Source organism: Salvelinus fontinalis, chromosome 28 (assembly GCF_029448725.1).
Source record: "Salvelinus fontinalis isolate EN_2023a chromosome 28, ASM2944872v1, whole genome shotgun sequence".
NCBI classification, from domain to species: domain Eukaryota; kingdom Metazoa; phylum Chordata; class Actinopteri; order Salmoniformes; family Salmonidae; genus Salvelinus; species Salvelinus fontinalis.
The window spans coordinates 5124417-5144882 of record NC_074692.1 but is presented as its reverse complement, the minus strand read 5'-3'; the positions used below and the strand labels follow the sequence as shown (position 1 = coordinate 5144882).

Here is a 20466-nt window from a genome sequence, read left to right as displayed (position 1 = left end):
ATTAAATTGTCTATCAATCCCTGTCCACCCTATATTTTTTAGTCACGTTTATGAGTATTTATGTATAAGAGTAGATCACTGTCTAAGTGGCGCAAGGACATTTTCTGACCAGCTGAGCTACATTTCACATTGTCTAACCATGATTTTGGTGGCTAAATATAAACATTTTCGATCAAACTCTATATGGATTGTGTAATATGATGTTACAGGAGTGTCATCTGAAGAATTCTGAGAAGGTTAGTGAAAAAATTAATATATTTTTGGCGATGTTGACGTTATCGCCCACTTTGGCTAGAATCAATGCTGGGCTGCTATGTGCTATGTGCTATGCTAATATAACGATTTATTGTGTTTTCGCTGTAAGACACTTAGAAAATCTGAAATATTGTCTGTATTCACAGGATCTGTGTCTTTCGATTCGTGTATGCTGTGTATTTTTACGAAATGTTTGATGATTAGTAGTTAGGTAAACACGTTGCTCATTGTAATTATTCTAGTCCATTTGTGATGGTGGGTGCAATTGTAAACTATGCCATCTACCTGAAATATGCACTTTTTTCTAACAAAACCTATCCCATACCATAAATATGTTATCAGACTGTCATCTAATGAGTTTTTTTGTTGGTTAGGGGCTATAAATATCTTATTTTAGCCGAATTGGTGATGGCTACTGGTGTTGGTGGACAAATAAAAGATGGTGGATTATGCTAATGTGTTTTTAGGTAATAGATGTACATCTTTACATATTGTGTCTTCCCTGTAAAACATTTTAAAAATCGGAAATGTTGACTGGATTCACAAGATCTGTGTCTTTCATTAGCTGTATTGGACTTTAATGTGTGAAAGTTAAATATTTTAAAAAAATATTTTTTTTGAATTTCGCGGCACTGGTTTTTCAGTGGGGGGGGGGGGGGTGTGCCGCTAGCGCCACGCTGATCCTAGACAGGATAACACGGTGTCTGCCCGTACTCTCGCTCTCCACGGTAAGCTCGAGAGTTGGCGCAGGTCTCCTACCTGACTTCACCACACTCCCTTGTAGCCCCCCAAGAAATGTTTGGGCTTGACTCACAGGCTTCCGTGCTAGCCGCGTACCCTCATAACACCGGTTCCTCTCTCCGGTTGCCTCTGCTCTCCTAATTGCCTCCAGCTGTTCCCATGGGAGGCGATCTCTTCCAGCCACGATCTCCTCCCATGTGTAGCAACCCTTGCCATCCAAAACTTCCTCCCATGTCCATTCCTCCTTCTTGCGCTGTTGCTGCTGCCCGTTCACCCGCTGCTTGATCCTTCGTTGGTGGGTGATTCTGTAACGGTCATCTTGTGGTGAATGAGCGGACCAAGGCGCAGCGGGTGATGAATACATGATGATTTATTTAAAGACGAAGACGAACACGAAAAACACTTGGCAAATTACAAAACAACAAAACGACGTAGACAGACCTGAACATGGAACTTACATAATAACACGAAGAACGCACGAATAGGAACAGACTACATACACGAATGACAATGAAACAGTCCCGTGTGATGCGACATACACAGACACGGAAGACAATCACCCACAAACAAACAGTGAGAACAACCTACCTTAATATGGTTCTCAATCAGAGGAAACGTCAAACACCTGCCTCTAATTGAGAACCATATCAGGCAACACATTTAACCAAACATAGAAACACATAACATAGAATGCCCACCCCAACTTACGCCCTGACCAACTAAACACATACAAAAACAATGGAAAACAGGTCAGGAACGTGACAGTTAGATTAACTACTCAGTGAATTTCCTAAAAATGTAAATAGTAAAACATAAAAGTTTTCCTTTTTAGTTAAAACTATACTAAATATATTAATGTCACCATAAAACGGATTAAAACACACTGTTTTGCAATGAAGGTCTACAGTTGCCTCAACAGCACTCTCTGGAATAGCACTATGGTGTATTCGGAGGACAGCTGTTTTCCGTCCTCCTCTGGGTACATTGACTTCAATACAAAACCTAGCAGGCTCATGGTTCTCATCCCCTTCCATAGACTTTTATCGTAATTAATTATGATGACTTCCAACCTATCAGAGCTCTTGCAGCATGGGCTGAAATGTTGTCCACCCAATCAAAATATCAGAGAAATAGTCTAGTACTGAGAGCATTTCCCTACACCAACAATAACATCTGCTTAACACGTGTATGTGACCAATAAAATTTGATTTGATCTGTTATGATTTGAAAGCATAAGCTACAACTAGCTAGCACTGCAGTGCATACAATGTGGTGAGTAGCTGACACAAGGAGAGAGAAAGACAATAGTTGAACAGTTTTGAAAAATGTATTTCTTCAAAAATTAAGGAGAAGCATTAGAGAGAGAGAGAGAAAGAGAGAGATTGAGCCAGCTATATATATATTTTTTCTCTCACTGACTTAATTTAGCCTACTCAAACACCCAGTTCAAACAGATAGGAATGCTTTCATGTTAGCTAACTGGCTAAGGCGATCCATCACTGGAACTATTCCAAGTCAAGTTAAGCTTTCAGTTTTATTTATTTATTTTGGCCGAGGCCCATTGGTGTAACTGCTAAACGTCTTGCTGTACACTGTACTGCGTGATTGAAGCAGGTTTACTAACGCATTAGTTCTAATAGCTTTGTTGACTATGACGTTAGCTAATATGGTGACAATGATGAAGGATGTGTGTAGCGGTTGTGGTATGAAGGTTTGGCTTGGGAAGTTATTTTCACCTGTTCACAGACAGCTGTTGTGTTGTGCAGTGAAGTCCACAATGGCTGAAAAGCAAAACATGAATAGAAAATTGACCCTAGCAATTGTATTGTTGGGAGATTTGGAGAGACCTTGTCAGTCAATTGCTAATATATTAATACTCTTAGTAAATGTATTTATCTACAACTTGCAATCTGTGGATTATATTTGATTAGATAGATTAAAATTGTTTGTTAAACATCACAACATAGTTGAAAGATGCTGTATATGTCAGGTAGAAATCTAAAGAGGATGACCAGCAGAATTAGGTGGGATGGGTTGAGGGAAACTGAGGGTTAGATGGTTGGTGGCCTGACGGTTGTGAGTTCGGGCCGGTGGCCGAGAGGTCACTAGTTCGGGTCCACAATTTGACTTGGTGGGAGATCTGTCGATGTGCCCTTGGGCGTGCGCTTGATCCTGGTTGCTCCTGTGGGTCACTCTGGATGGGAGTGTCTGCTATATGACGGAATGTAATGATAGTAGTCTGCAGGTAGAATGTATGTTTTAAAATTATATGTAAAAAATATTAAAAAAAATAGCAATTTGAGGATACTGTTTGTATGTGGCTGCTATGAAAGTGAACTGTGTGTGCCGGTGATCAGGGATGTATTCATGCTGCCGATTCTGTTTCTACATTTCTTTAACAGAAGCAAAATGGAAAAAATCTTGAATAAACATACCTGTTTATTCAAGTTTTATTAGACTAATGATTACACTTTAGATCAGCTAGATGTAGTCTTTGCAAGGCGGTATTGAATTTGTCACTGTCTGTCACTTTGATTACTGTCACGAATCCCGCCGAAGATGGTGCCTCTTCCTGTTCGGGCGGCGCTCGGCGCTCGTCGTCACCGGCCTACTAGCTGCCATCGATTCTCTTCTTTTTGTTTCAGTTAGTTTGGGCTGATTGGGTGCACCTGTTTTGAGTTTAGTTTTGTGGGTAGGCTATTTAAGGGCAGTAGGCCCGCTGGCTTTTGTGCGGGCTTGTTATTCTGTTTGTGGTGTTTGTATTCGTGTGGATTTTGTCCTTGTTTATTGTGGACTGGATGTTGACGCGCCCTTTTGTTGTATGGCGTAGCCGTCTCGTTTATATTCTATTTTGGAAAATTAAAGTATATCCACTTGCTCGAAACTACCCTGCTCTCTGCGCCTGACTCCTTCATTCACCATTGGAAATGTAACAGAAGCCCGCACCAACCATGGAGTCAGCAGAAGCAGCGACCACCCCTCTTCCATCGATGGAGGAGCGTGTCCTCCATCACACCGCCGTTCTCCATAGGATTGGTTCGGCGATGGACATGATGATGGAGAGGATGGAGCGATGGGAGAGGAGTGGTTTCCCGACGTCTACCCCAGCTCCTTCACAGATGTCGCAACCTACTCCATCCACGTCAGCGTCGGGTTCCGGCGCGGTGCGTCTCGCGCTCCCGAGGGAGTACGACGGCGCGGTGGCTGGGTGCCAGGGGTTTTTGCTCCAGTTGGAGCTCTACTTGGCTACCGTTCATCCGACTCCCTCGGGAGAGGAGAGTGTTAGCCTCCTCATCTCCTGTCTGACGGGTAGAGCCCTGGAATGGGCCAACGCGGTCTGTAACGGCCCAGACTCGGTTCGGGACCAATACCCAGAGTTCACCCGCCGCTTTCGGGCCGTATTTGACCACCCTCAGGAGGGCCGTGCGGTGGGTGAGCGACTGTTCCACCTCAGACAGGAGACGAGGAGTGCGCAAGATTTCGCGTTGGAGTTCCGGACCTTGGCTGCTGGTGCGGGGTGGAATGACAGGGCCTTAATAGACCATTACCGTTGCAGCCTCAGGGAGGACGTCCGTCGGGAGCTAGCTTGTGGGGACACCACACTCTCCCTTGATGAACTGATAGACATGTCGATCCGACTAGATAACCTGCTAGCTGCCCGCGGGCGTTCAGAGGGGGTCCTGTCAATTCCACCTCCCAGCTCTCCCGCTCCAACTCCGATGGAGTTGGGAGGAGCTGCATCTAGGGGGGCCGGAGGAGGTGGCTCCTCTTGCACCTACTGTGGCCAGAGAGGACACACATTTCGGACCGGTGCTGGAGGAGGCCATCTGGGAGTCGAGATGGCAGGCGGAATACTCCTCGGCCACCCCAGGTGAGTAGGCACAAGACTCACCCAGAGCTCCCTGTTGGTCACATGTTTTTGGTTATATTTTTCCCTGAGTTTTTCCCCTCTCTTCAGCATAAGGCGCTAGTCGACTCAGACACAGCTGGGAGTTTTATGGATCGCGGACTCGCCCGTAAGTTGGGTATTCCGCTAGTGCAGATATATCCACCTTTCCCCGTGCACTCCTTAGATAGCCGACCGTTAGGGTCAGGGCTGGTCAGGGAGGCCACGATTCCGCTGGACATGGTAACACAGGGGGATCATAGGGAGCAGATCAGTTTTTACCTTATTGATTCACCTGGGTTTCCATTGGTGTTGGGGGTTCCCTGGCTAGCCATTCACAATCCTCTCATTTGCTGGAGACAGGGAGCTCTTCAGGGGTGGTCAGATGAGTGTTCAGGTAAGTGTGTGGGGCCATTTAAAGTCCTGAGGAGGATAAACGAGGTGTGTTATAGATTGCAACTCCCTTCTTACTATCGTATTAACCCCTCGTTTCATGTGTCTCTCCTCAGGCCGGTGGTAGCTGGTCCCCTTCAGGAAGGTGAGGTACCGGAGGTCCCTCCGCCCCCTCTGGACATCGAGGGGTCCCCGGCGTACACAGTACGAGCTATTCTGGACTCGAGACGCCGGGTGAGGGGCTGCAGTACCTTGTTGACTGGGAGGGGTACGGTCCGGAGGAGAGGTGCTGGGTACCGGGGAGGGACATTTTAGATCCTTCCCTCTTGGTTGATTTCCACCGCCGCCACCCGGATTGCCCTGCGCCTCGCCCTCCGGGTCGTCCTCGAGGCCGGGGTCGGCGCGCTGCGGGAGCCGTGCGTCAGAGGGGGGGTACTGTCACGAATCCCGCCGAAGATGGTGCCTCTTCCTGTTCGGGCAGCGCTCGGCGCTCGTCGTCACCGGCCTACTAGCTGCCATCGATTCTCTTCTTTTTGTTTCTGTTAGTTTGGGCTGATTGGGTGCACCTGTTTTGAGTTTAGTTTTGTGGGTAGGCTATTTAAGGGCAGTAGGCCCGCTGGCTTTTGTGCGGGCTTGTTATTCTGTTTGTGGTGTTTGTATTCGTGTGGATTTTGTCCTTGTTTATTGTGGACTGGATGTTGACGCGCCCTTTTGTTGTGTGGCGTAGCCGTCTCGTTTATATTCTATTTTGGAATATTAAAGTATATCCACTTGCTCGAAACTACCCTGCTCTCTGCGCCTGACTCCTTCATTCACCATTGGAAACATAACAATTACTCCAATTTGTCTCTCGATCTGTGCAGCTACGCTATAAACATTCGTTGGCTATGCTGTAGTAAACTCATGATGGGTATAGAAATAAATGTAGTATAATGTAGTAGCCAAAACCTATCAATTTTAAATTGAGCTGGGTGAATGGAATATGAATGACAGTCATCCCATATGCTGTTATAGAAATAAGGCTATTGTAGCGTGTGCGCTGGGAGTCGGGAAGCAAGTTCAGGTAGTGAATACATTTAATGAATAATCGAAAAATCACAAGAAACACGAATAACGCACAGACATGAAACAGAAACAATGACCCCTGGGGTAGAATCCAAAGGGAGTGACAGATATAGGTAATCAAGGAGGTGATGGAGTCCAGCTGAGTGTCATCATGCATGTAACGATGGTGAAAGGTGTGCGCCATTATCGAGCAGCCTGGTGACCTAGAGGCCGGAAGAGGGAGCACACGTGACATTACCCCCTCCCCAACACGCGGCTCCTGCCGCAGGACGCTGACCAAAAGGAGCAGACCAGTCACCTTTGCTAAGGCGCGGAAACCTGTCGATCCGGCTTAGGCGCGGGGGCATGGCGACCAAGAGCGCCGGAGATAGAGCATACGTGACATTACCCCCTCCTCGGGTTCGTCCGGTTCCAGCCGCAGGATGCCAACCAAAGGCAAAATCCCGGGATCCGGCACGGACCGGTCGCCTCCGCTGAGGCACAGAAACCTGATGAACCAGCTGAGACGTGAGAGCATGTTGAGCTGGCTGAGACCTCCCCGGTTGCCTCGGTCGAGGCACGGGATCCTGTTCACCAGCTGAGGCATGGGAGCCTATTGAACCCGCTGAGGCATGGCAGCCTGTCGAGGCAGCTGAGGCATGGGAACCGCTACGGTTCGGACACCCGGACCCGACATCACCTCCAACACAAAAACAACAAAAAAACACTCCCTGATGCTTCCCTTTGGTGAGGTGTCATTCTGTAACGTTAGGCGTTTGGAAATTACTCCCAAGGATGAACCAGACTTATGGAGGTCTACAATTTTTTTTCCTGAGGGCTAATTTCTTTAGATTTTCCCATGATGTCAATCAAAATGTCTGTCCTTTTTCCTGAGGACAGACATTTTGGAAACACTCCAGAGTTTTCTGTCTCTGGCTGTTATTGTTATTTCGGATTTGGCCCGCAGAGCTTGTTTGACCATGAAAGAGCTTGGCACCCAGCGTGTACCCAGGCATCCAAATACGCACCGTTCTTTTGTAACTTAATGCTGAAGTTCAGCAGTACACTCAGCGAGTTGGTTAATTCTAAGCTGCTATACATATTGATTTGGTTTCTCATTCTATCGTTTTTCATGGAATTTTTTGGTAATTAAATAGCCAATAATTGATTTAGAATTTATCTGGATAAATATCTCAAATATTTTTACCAGCTCGGTGCATTCTTAAGTTGAACAAGTGAGGGAGCGCAGCATATTTTAAACATTTACCAGCCGCTCTTATCCAGAGCGACTTACAGTAGTGAGTGCAAACAATTTTGTATTTGTCACGCCCTGGCCTTAGTATTCTTTGTTTTCTTTATTATTTTAGTTAGGTCAGGGTGTGACATGGGGAATGTTTATGTTTTGTTGGTGTTGGGTGTTTATATGGTAAAGGGGTTATGGGGTGTAGTATATGGTTTTGTGTTGAGTGTAGATGTCTAGCGTTGTCTATGTTGGTTAGTTATCTAGGAGAGTCTATGGTTACCTGAATGAGTTCCCAATTAGAGACAGCTGATTTCGGTTGTCTCTGATTGGGAGCCTTATTTAGGGTAGCCATAGGCTCTCATTGGTTGTGGGTAATTGTCTATGTAAGAACGTTTGTAGCCTGTATGTTTGTGCACAACGTTTGTAGCTTCACGGTCGTTTTGTTGTTTTTTTGTTAAAGTGTTTTGTGTCGTGTTCATCTTCGTCGTGTTATAATAAAAGAAGATGGCTTATTTTCCAACTGCTGCATTTTGGTCTGTCAATCCGCCACACGATCGTGACAGTATTGGTCCCCAGTGGGAATCGAACCCACAACCAACTTACCCACACCAGACAACTTTGGCATCAGAGGTTGAATTGGAGATGGTCAAAGCATGTTTACACAATAATAAATAATTCAAAGACATTGACAAAATATACGAAGACACTCATGTTGGTGATTAGATTAGGTCGCCCACTTTACTGGAAACCTGTATCTGTCGCTGATCAAATAACTTAAATGCGACAGCCATCATCGCTATTTGCAAGTGTTGATGTCTGAGAAAAACATCCTCCTTCATGTAGCTAACAAACTGGCAATACTGTAGCCGACAAAATATTATCAGATTGATTCCTCTAAAGGGGTATTATCTTATTCAATGCAGTAAAATAATAAGGTTCACCGTTCAAGGCACCAAGTACATTTTCACAGTAGCAAGCCTGTGTGCATGTTGCAACGCAACGCCACATTTGTTCAATAATTACACTACTTGTTAATTCAACGAAGCAGTGGTGGATTTAGGTATAGGCGACAAATCTTTTTAATTAGTTATATATTACAATTTGTTTCTGTTTGTCTTTGTTACTCATTTTTTGATATTTATGAGTCTTATTTATGTATATATTTGTATATAGTTCTAAATGTTATGAATATTTATTTGTGTTGTTCCCAATGTCTGAATTAAAATTACAGTGCAGAATGGTGCTTTTTTATGTTGGTGGGTGCTGAAGGGGAGTTCGCCCAGGGAGCCATACAAGCTAGAACCGCCACTACAACGAAGCATTTTTTAGTAGTTAATTGTTGGTTTTAATCACTCTGAATAAGAATTACCCTCCGCTAAATGTAAAAATGAACCCACATTTTTTTTTTTTTTTTTTTACATGATCAACCTTGAATAACCAACAACTCATCACATGATCTATCTGTGCTTATGCAGCTATATCTTGTTTCCACCTTATTACGAAATAAACATATTAACCTTTCTAGAGCAGGCGTTCCGCTAGTGGAACCCCTCGACAACATTACGCTGAAAAGGCAGTGCGCGAAATTCCAAAATATTTTTTAGAAATATGAAAGTTCACACATTAAGTCCAATGCAGCAAATGAAAGATAAACTTACTGTTAATCTACCCATCATGTCCGATTTCAAAAAGGCTTTACAGCAAAAGCACAATATATGATTATGTTAGGTCAGAGCCAAGTCAAAAAAACACACAGCCATTTTTCCAGCCAAAGATAGGAGTCACAAAAAGCAGAAATATAGATAAAATGAATCACTAACCTTTGATGATCTTCATCAGATGACACTCATAGGACATCATGTTACACAATACATCTACGTTTTGTTCGATAATGTTCATATTTATATCCCAAAATCTCAGTTTACATTGGTGCGTTACGTGCAGTAATGTTTGATTCCAAAACATCCAATGATTTTGCAGAGAGTCACATCAAATCCCAGAAATACTCATAATAAACATTGATAAAAGATACAAGTGTTATTCACAGAATTAAAGATAGACTTCTCCTTAATGCAACCGCTGTGTCAGATTTCAAAAAAACTTTACGGAAAAAGCATAATCTGAGTACGGCGCTCAGAGCCCAATCCAGCCAAAGAAATAACCGCCATGATGGAGTCAACAGAAGTTAGAAATAACATTATAAATATTCACTTATCTTTGATGATCTTCATCAGAATGCACTCCCAGGAATCCCAGTTCGACAATAAATGACTGATTAGTTCCATAAAGTTCCATAAAGACCATCATTTATGTCCAAATAGCCACTTGTTGTTTGCGTGTTCAGCCCAGTAATCCATCTTCATGAGGCGCGAGCACTACGTCCAGACAAAAACTCGAAAGGTTCCGTTACAGGTCGTAGACACATGTCAAACTATGTATGGAATCAATCTTTAGGATGTTTTTAACATAAAACATCAATAATGTTCCAACCGGAGAATTCCATTGTCTGTAGAAAAGCACTGGAACATGAGCTAACTCTGTCGGGACCGCGCGTCACGAGCCTGAGACACTCTGCCAGACACCTGACTCATTCTGCTCCCAATCCCCCCTCCTTTATAGCAGAAGCCCGAAACAAGTTTCTAAAGACTGTTGACATCTAGTGGAGGCCTTAGGAAGTGCAACTTGACCCCATAGACACTGTGTATTCGGTAGGCCAAGCTTTGAAAAACTACAAACCTCAGATTTCCCACTTCCTGGTTGGATTTTTCTCAGGTTTTCGCCTGCCATATGAGTTCTGTTATGCTCACAGACATCATTCAAACAGTTTTAGAAACTTCAGTGTTTTCTATCCAATACCAATAATAATATGCATATATTAGCATCTGGGACTGAGTAGGAGGCAGTTCACTCTGGGCACGCTATTCATCCAAAAGTGAAAATGCTGCCCCTATCCCAAACAGGTTTTTAACCACATTTTCCCACCAACATCTGCGTCTTAACATGCAGATGGAAGTAAACAGATTGAAAACAGAGAAAGGGGATCTTATGATCTTATTGCTTCCGCTTCTGAAGAGATATAATAAAATACAAATTTCACAAATAAGAATAGATGATCTTGCCTCCCGGGTGGAGCAGTGGTCTAGGGCACTGCATCGCAGTGCTAACTGCGCCACCAGAGTCTCTGGGTTCGCGCCCAGGCTCTGTCGCAGCCGGCCGCGACCGGGAGGTCCGTGGGGCGACGCACAATTGGCATAGCGTCGTCCGGGGTAGGGAGGATTTGGCCGGTAGGGATATCCTTGTCTCATCGCGCTCCAGCGACTCCTGTGGCGGGCCGGGCGCAGTGCTCGCCAGCCAAGGGGGCCAGGTACACGGTGTTTCCTCCGACACATTGGTGCGGCTGGCTTCCGGGTTGGTGGCGCGCTGTGTTAAGAAGCAGTACGGCTGGTTGGGTTGTGCTTCGGAGGACGCATGGCTTTCGACCTTCGTCTCTCCCGAACCCGTACGGGAGTTGTAGCGATGAGACAAGGTAGTAATTACTAGCGATTGGATACCACGAAAATTGGGGAAAAAATGGGATAAAAAGAAAAAAAAAGAAAAAAAAGAATAGATGATCTTATAGTAAAGAAATACAATGTTTTGGGGGGTTTTAAGTAACCTTTATTATTTCTGTTTCGGTGACAATTTCCTCATACAAAACAGCCCAATACTGTACATCACAGTATGTAGACTACTTTGCAGAGTAATGTTTGTTGTAACATTTCTTTCATGAAGGCAGCGATTATTAAACCCTACCCCATCTGAAAGGACATGATTAATGTGTTATGCAAGGAAAATGTGACTCTTCATACAAACCTATCGGTGTAAACAACAACAAAATTGTATTAATGTAAACAAATACACCAATTAATAATTTTCACTCAGATCAATTTGTCTGCTCAATAAGCAATAATTTTTGTTCTTCAAAGAAAATATAAAATATGTATTTTCTATTACTCAAAATAATTTAATTATTTTATGAAATATGTTAGAAAATGAACTAATGTATTGGGGGGAAAAATACACTTCATTACACACATAACAAGTTACTAAATATTATATTGGCTAATGAGACATAGGATATTTAGCAATCATGGGCTTACATATTTAATAATGATTTGGTAAATATAATATTTAGGAAAAATATTTTTATATAAATCAAATACAGATTTTGTACAAAATAATTTAAGCTATGACAGATATTCAAGGGGATCTTTCATAAAATAGTCTACATTTAAATCGTAAGGATCTACCTTCAAGATTTGCTTTCATTATTTTTCAGACAACCTTAACTTAACCTTTATTCAAGTGTCTGCAGTGGGTAGCTCCCACAGTCATAAAAAAATGCAATATTAGGCTTCATTTTTATTTTAAGCAGGGAAACACAATTTACATAAAATGTCCTGCAATTAATGTCATAATTGTCCGTTTAAGTTATTGGAAGACATGGAAATCTATGGCTCACAATATTTTAGCATCTTAAAAATAAAGTTTAGAAAATTAAGACAATAGGCCAACAATTGAGATGTTAGACCTCAATGGGATGTAAAATCCATGTTATTCCCAGCCTACTACATCTTTATCCATACTGGGGGGTATCCTCTCTACAGGTGTTGTGTCCACTACCCCATCTTCCTGTGGTGCAGCAGGAGAGCGAGCCCACAGCAGTACACCATGCTCTTCACTATCATCACTGTATAAACCAGAGAGGCCAGGTTCAGAATGCACATGACGAAGAAGGGATCTGGGGAAAAGAAAAGAGTATATAGGCTGAGATTTTAGCCAGTGAATTTATTTGAATAAGTCTTGTTTTCAGTTAGTTTTTGTTTGCCGTCATCTTCTTCAAATCAAGCTTTATTTATACAGCATATTTCAAACATGGAATGCAACACAATGTGATTCACAGGAAAAAACGAATACAAACAATGAAAATAAAAACTGAAATATTTACTACACAACAAACACAAGAGGATAAAAAAACAAAAGAATAACACTAAACACCGAACGACTAAAAAAGCACCCAAAAGCTAAAAAGGTGTGTTTTAAAATCTCTTTTAAATATGTCCACAGTTTCAGCCCCCCTAAGGTTCTCTCGCGGTCTATTCCAACTGCTAGTGGCATAATAACTAAAGGCTGCCTCTCCATGCCTCCTCGTCCTAGGCTTTGGGATAGTTAAATGGCCAGTGCCTACAAAGGGACCTATTGGGTACATAACTTAAAAGCATGGCTGATTTATTGGGGTGTACAATCGAGGTTCGATTTCAAAACCAATAGAAGACTCTTAAAACTTCTTGTCAATAAGGGGCGCTGTTTTCACTTTGGGAAAAAATCGTGCCCAAATTAAACTGCCTCGTACTCTATTCTATGCACTTTATACGCCTTTCACTAGATGTCAACAGGCAGTGGAAGGTGGAATGGGGTGTCTAGCTTGATCTGAGGCCAAACAAGAGCTTTTGGAGTGACAGGTCTGGAAATTTCTTTGTCTTCTCTGGCGCGCGAAGTACCTCGACATTGTCTTCTGATAAGCGTTCGGTTTACATGGCGAATATCTCCGGCTCTGATTTTATTTGATACATGTGATAATAACATCATAAAGTAGGTTTTTTCAACCGAGTTTTATCAGTTTATTCAACGTTTATTGGGACTTTTGGAATTTTCCGTTCTTTGCGCCAAGAGAAGATGGGCATGTTCGCGCCACATGGCTAGCTAAGGTTGCTAATTCGACAGAACAAATGGACATTCTAAAACCGAACAACGATTTATTCTGGACCAAGGACTCCTGGTACAACATTCTGATGGAAGCTCAACAAAAGTAAGAAAACGTTTATGATGTTATTTCGTATTTCTGTGTAAATTGTTGAGTCCTATTCTCCGCCGTTTTGGTGAGTGCTGTCTCACAATAACGCAAGCTGTACGTTATGGTAAAGTTATTTTAAAAAATCTAACACGGCGGTTGCATTAAGAACCAGTGTATCTTTCATTTGCCATACAACAAGTTTTTTTATGTAAAGTTTGTAAAGTTCTTTGGTCAGATTAGGTGAGTGTCCAAAATAGCTCCGGACATTCTGGGGAAATGTTGCTACATATTCACAATGTATCACCACGGTTTGCAGCTCTAAATATGCACATTTTTGAACAAAACATAAGTGTATTGTATAACCTGATCTTATAAGACTGTCATCTGATGAAGTTGTTCAAGGTTAGTGATTCATTTTATATCTTTTGCTGGTTTTTGCGATAGCTACCTTTTGCGGTGAATAAATGCATTTGTGTGTTTGGCTATTGTGGTAAGCTAATATAATTCTATATTGTGTTTTCGCTGTAAAACACTAAAAAAATTGGAAATATTGGCTGGATTCACAAGATGTTTATCTTTCATTTGCTGTACACCATGTATTTTTCATAAATGTTTTTTGATGAGTATTTAGGTATTTCACGTTGCTCTCTGTAATTATTCTGGCTGCTTTGGTGATATTTTTGATGGTAGCTGCAATGTAAAACTATGATTTATACCTCAAATATGCACATTTTCGAACAAAACATAAATGTATTGTATAACATGTTATAAGACTGTCATCTGATGAAGTTGTTTCTTGGTTAGTGACTAATTTTATCTCTATTTGGTCGGTTTTGTGATAGTTACCTATGCGGTAGAAACATGGTGAAAATATGCGGTTGAGTCTTTGGCTATTGTGGTTAGCTAATATAAATACATATTGTGTTTTCGCTGTAAAACATTTTAAAAATCGGAAATGATGGCTGGATTCACAAGATGTTTATCTTGCATTTGCTGTATTGGACTTGTGATTTTATGAAAATTATATTATATGATATCCCTGTCCCATTAGGCTAGGCTATGCTAGTCAGCTTTTTTGATGAGGAGGATCCCGGATCCGGGAGGGTGATGAAGTAGAGGTTAAAATGAATTCTAAACCTCACAGCCAGCCAGTGCAGAGACCTTAAAACTGATGTATTGTATGCTCTCCATCTGGTCTTGGTCAGTACCCTTGCTGCAACATTCTTTATTCTTTGGACTTTATATGGCGATTGGCATCTCATAGTTACCACGACGACCGACGGAACTCAGTTCACCTTTCAATCACCCACGTGTGTATAACCAATGAGGAGATGGCTTGTGGGTGGTATCTGCTTCTGTAAACCAATGAGGAGATGGGAGAGGTAGGACTTGCACCGCGATCAGCATCACAAATAGAATGGACTTCTATTTTAGCCCTTGGCAACGCAGACGCTCGTTGGCGCGCACGAGCAGTGTGGGGGCAATAATTTAATAATGTATGTTTAAATGTATTTCACTTGCGCAAACGAGGTGAGCGGTGTGGTCAGCATTTAACTTCTTATGGCTGCAAGGGGCGGTATTGAGTAGCCTGATAAAATGTGTCCATTTCAAACGGCCTCGTACTCAATTCTTGCTCGTACAATATTCATATTATTATTACTATTGGATAGAAAACACTCTCTAGTTTCTAAAACCGTTTTGAATTATTTCTCTGAGTGAAACAGAACTCCTTCTGCAGCACTTTTCCTGACCAGGAAGTGGAATGTCAGAAATCGATGCTCTGTTCAACTTCATGCCTATACATGGGCGTGATACGTAAGAGTCTACATACACTTCATACGCCTTCCCCTGGTTGTCAAGATGCGATGAGAGAAGAAATTTCGTGTCTATCTTGGTCTGAGGTGGAATAAAAGCTCTTTGTTTGACGTGACCGTCCATATCCTGTTTCTGGAGCGCGCGAAAGAGGACATGGATATGCCTTCTGTTTAGCTGTCGTTATGAACGACTAACATCTCTGTCTTAGATTTTATTTGATACATGTGAGCATATCATCAGAATGTATGTTTTTTCAATATAGTTTAATCAGATTATTGAAATTTTTTCGGGAGTTTTGCCGTGTTCCGTTCTCTGACTTTGTTGACGTTGGAGTGATCAGTGCCACTTGGCAAGTGCCCATGCTAAATGAAGAGGGATATTTGCCGTTCCAGATCAAAACAACGACTGTTCTGGACAAAGGACACCTTGTCCAACATTCTGACGGAAGATCACCAAAAGTAAGAAACATTTTATGATGCTATTTCTAATATCTGTCGTGCATGTGAACTGGTCGTGGGCGCCCAAGTGTTTCTGGCTATTGTGGCTACGCTAATAGCATGCTACATTTTGTTTGCGCTGTAAAACATTTAATAAATCGGAAATATTGTCTAGAATCACATGATGCTTGTCTTTCAATTCTTCTACACTATGTACTAAACATTTTCAGAAATGTTTTATGATGCGTAAATAGGTATTTGACGTTGGTGTCTGTAAATATTATGGCTGCTTTCGGTGCAATTTCTGATTGTAGCTGAAATGTAAACTATGATTTATACCTGAAATATGCAAATTTTTCAAAAAAAACATATGCTATACACTAAATATGTTATCAGACTGTCATCTGATGAGGTTGTTTCTTGGTTAGTGGATATTTATATCTTTATTTGGCCGAATTTGTGATAGCTACTGATGGAGTCAAAAACTGATGGAGTAATAAAAGTTGAGGGGCAGCTCCAGACTGAGGGGCAGCTCAGGACTGAGGGGTAGCTCAGGACTGAGGGGTAGATCATGACTGAGGGGTAGCTCAGGACTGAGGGGTAGCTCAGGACTGAGAGGTAGCTCAGGACTTAGAGGTAGCTCAGGACTTAGAGGTAGCTCATGACTGAAGGGCAGCTCCGGACTGAAGGGCATCTCCGGACTGAAGGGCAGCTCATGACTGGCGGGCAGCTCCTGATTGGCGGGCGGCTCCTGATTGGCGGGCGGCTCTGGCAGCTCCTGACTGGCGGGCGGCTCTGGCAGCTCCTGACTGGCGGGCGGCTCTGGCAGCTCCTGACTGGCGGGCTGCTCTGGCAGCTCCTGACTGGCGGCTCTGGCGGCTCCTGACTGGCGAGTGGCCCTGGCGGCTCCTGACCGGCGGGCGGCTCTGGCGGCTCCTGACTGGCGGGCGGCTCTGGCGGCTCCTGACTGCCGGAGGCTCTGGCGGCTCCTGACTGCCGGAGGCTCTGGCGGCTCCTGACTGGCGGGCGGCTCCTGACTGACGAACGGCTCTGGCGGCTCCTGACTGACGGACGGCTCTGGCGGCTCCTGACTGACGGACGGCTCTAGCGGCTCAGGACAGACGGGCGGCTCTGATGGCTTAGGACAGACGGGTGGCTCAGATGGCGCTGGACAGACGGGCGGCTCAGATGGCGCTGGACAGACGGGCGGCTCAGACGGCGCTGGGCAGACGGGCAGCTCAGACGGCGCTGGGCAGACGGGCAGCTCAGACTGGGCATCGAGTAATTAATTTGCATTTTATTGCATGACATAAGTAATTGATCACCTACCAACCAGTAAGAATTCCGGCTCTCACAGACGTGTTAGTTTTTCTTTAACTTCTTGCGACTATAGGGGGTGCTGTTTCAAATTAGCATAATTGTCTCTACAGATGAAACGGCTTCCTACTCAATTCTTGATCGTACAATATGCATATTATTACTATTATTGGATAGTAAACACTCTCTAGTTTCTATAGCCGTTGGAATTTTGTCTCTGAGTGGAATTTAACTAATTCTACAGCAATTTCCCTGACATGGAGTCAGATTTCACACATTTTGGCCCCTGATCTGGAGTCAGTTTAAAGGCCACTGTAAATGCCATGAGGATACGGACACTGCTTACGTCTTCCCCTGGATGCCTTTACGTGATGATGCTTTGAATGGTATCGATTGCGCAATCACAGCCACTATAAAAGAAAAAAACCTGTAGGTAGGAACTCTTTTCCAGCTGCGCCGGACGCGCGGTGGACACCGCCCTGCTCTTTTTCCAAGCATTAGTGTAGCCAGTAATATTTCTCCGGTCATGTTTTCACCCGTTATAGGTGTTAACAGCATCATAAGGTAGTTAATTTGAACCGTTGTATAGCAATTTATATCCTTTTAGTGCGATTTCGAGGCATTGCTTTGTTGTGCACTTTGACGCGCTGGGCACATTTCGTGCTCCCGGTCGTACGTAAGTGGGCATTTCGACGGACAAGTGGACATCTTTCGACCAAAAGAAGATTAGACCCAAGAAAGAATTCTTTGCCCAAGATTCTGATGGAAGAACAGCTCACAGTAAGAACAATTTATGATGATAAATCGTGTTTCTGTCGAAAAATGTTAAAGCTTACGCCGCCATCTTGTTTTGTATAGCTTCGCTTGGCGCAACCTGTATTGAAAAGTAAGGATAATTAAAAAAATGTAAATCAGCGATTGCATTAAGAACTAATTTGTCTTTCGATTCCTGTCAACCCTGTATTTTTTAGTCAAGTATATGATTAGCTATTGATTAAACTAGATCACTCAAAGATGGCGACCAACATTTCCAGGCTTGTTTTGCTACTATTTTCATTGTATAACCACGTTTTTTTATGGCTAAATATGCACATTTTCGAACAAACTGTATATGTATGTTGTAATATGATGTTACAGGAGTGTCATCTGAAGAATTCTGAGAAGGTTAGTGAAAAAATTTATATATTTTGGCGATGATATGATATCGCTCTCTTTGGCTAGAATCAGTGCTCGGGTAACGTTTGCGTATGTGGTATGCTAATATAACGATTTATTGTGTTTTCGCCGTAAAACACTTAGAAAATCTGAAATGTTGTCTGAATTCACAAGATCTGTGTCTGTCCATTGCTATGTGCTGTGTATTTTTAAGAAATGTTTTATGATGAGTAAATTGGTAATACAGGTTGCTGTCTGTAGTAATTCTAGGAGCTTTGGTGAGATTTGTGATGCTGGCTGCAATGGCAAACTATGATTTATACCTGAAATATGCACATTTTTCTAACAAAACCTATCCTATACCATAAATATGTTATCAGACTGTCATCTGATGAGGTTTTTTCTTGGTTAGTGGCAATCAATATCTTAGTTTAGCCGAATTGGTGATAGCTACTGGTGTTGAGAAAAAATGGTGGACAAAGAAAAATGGTGTCTTTTGCTAACATGGTTAGCTAATAGATTTACATATTTTGTCTTCCCTGTAAAACATTTAAAAAATCTGAAATGGTGACTTTATTCACAAGATCTGTATCTTTCATTAGGTGTTTTGGACTTGTGATTTAATGATATTTAGATGCTACTATTTAATTGTTAGCGATGCTAATCAGTGGGGGGGGGGGGGGGGGGGGGGGGGTGCTCCCGGATCCGGGGTAGAGGCTTGTTAGAGGTTAAGAAGCCCTCCTGTCCTCCACTCATTACCTGTATTAACTGCACCTGTTTGAACTTGTTTCCTGTATAAAAGACACCTGTCCACACACTCAATCAAACAGACTCCAATCTCTCCACAATGGCCAAGACCAGATAGCTGTGTAAGGACATCAGGGATAAAATTGTAGACCTGCACAAGGCTGGGATGGGCTACAGGACAATAGGCAAGCAGCTGAGGTGAGGGATCAGCCCAGAACTACACGGCAGGACCTGGTCAATGACCTGAAGAGAGCTGGGACCACAGTCTCAAAGAAAACCATTAGTAACACGGCAAATCTGTCAGTGAACAGCATGCAGACAAAACAGGCCTTTCGCAATATTTCAAATATAATCGTGGGAAAATGAGTTGGATTCCAAATGGCTCCAGCTGAAAAGAGAAGACTCTAATCTGTTAATGTTAATTTTTAAAGTTAATTTCATGCAATTCTACACATTTATCTATTGGCCTTTGATAAAATGTTGCAGTTTTAAAGCAAGGTTTTGCAGTTCTAAACATTTTAGCATGAGGCAGAGAGAAAATGTATCAATTTTATAACACATTTCATGTAGTCTAATTCTACTCATTTTGCCATGTGCCAGAGATAGGTCTACATTTTAGCTGTTTTAAAGCAAATTCCCTGCAATTCCACACATTTTGAAATTAATCATATCTGAGTGAGAGTGACTAACATAATCAATGTGGCCCCCCTGGAAGTCAGGGCCACTGTGCAAGTACATGCCATGTGTACCTGTTCGGTATTCGGACATGATTAGGCTAGTAGGCCTACCAGTTTAGATAACTGGCTAGACTAGGCCTACACCTTTCAAACCAATATGTTTTTCTGCCAACTTTAGCTTCTTCGGCATTATCACTTAACTGTAATCTATCAATCAGCAACTTTTATTGTTGTCAGGGAAACAGTACCGAACATTCCATGCTGGAGCAGAATTCTACTGTCTGATAAGTTACAGACGCTTCTGATGTGGGACTTTTTACAATTTCCTGAAAAGTTATCAGTTGTTGCTATCAACCTGTCTTAAGTATGAAAAGGGTACAACTCTCAACAGTAAGTTAAGACGCTGACTAAGGGGCCCTAAGCGACCACTTATTTCACATATGCCTGGAGCCGGTGTTGTGCCGAAAATCTCCCCCCCCATCTCTTTGCCAAAATTCGTCATCTCTCCCATGTCTTATTCGACTAGTATTTTTGAAAGTGTAAGGATAATAATTCAGCCATAGTTGTTGTGAAATGTTTATTGTTTGCCAACATTTTACTCCCTCTATGTTTAATATAACACATACTTTAATTATTAATTTTGGTTGCCTATCCTGACGTGAAGTTTGTTCTATAGAAAGTATTTGACTCTGATGTGTGCCACAGAAAGCATTTGACTCTAGCCACAAAATGAAGGAAATTAGAAAGTGGGGGGAGAATTCTGTCAGGGGGAGACTTTTGGCACAACACTGGCCCTGAAAGGTAATATACCATCGTAAATTCGCCCTGGCTATCTACTCCGATTTCAGAGCACTCTCGTCTGAGTGTGCCAGAGCGCAGAATAACTGATGAATTTACGAATGCTCAAAGCCCTGTTAATTATC

At 42.7% G+C, this 20466-nt stretch overlaps 2 protein-coding genes across 2 annotated transcripts in view; both read right to left on the bottom strand.

Annotated features, from left to right (window-relative positions):
- LOC129825867 (immunoglobulin lambda-1 light chain-like) overlaps window positions 1–6926 on the bottom strand; it is a 28181-nt gene extending 21255 nt beyond the window's left edge. Inside the window, exon 1 of the mRNA XM_055885995.1 lies at window positions 6719–6926. Coding sequence (XP_055741970.1) covers window positions 6719–6926 — 208 coding nt within the window. The remainder of the gene's footprint in view (window positions 1–6718) is intronic.
- Window positions 6927–12201: 5275 nt separating this feature from the next.
- The window catches only part of LOC129825866 (uncharacterized), a 40489-nt gene continuing 32224 nt past the window's right edge, over window positions 12202–20466 (bottom strand). The window contains exon 9 of the mRNA XM_055885994.1: window positions 12202–12342. Coding sequence (XP_055741969.1) covers window positions 12221–12342 — 122 coding nt within the window. The 3' untranslated portion in view covers window positions 12202–12220. The remainder of the gene's footprint in view (window positions 12343–20466) is intronic.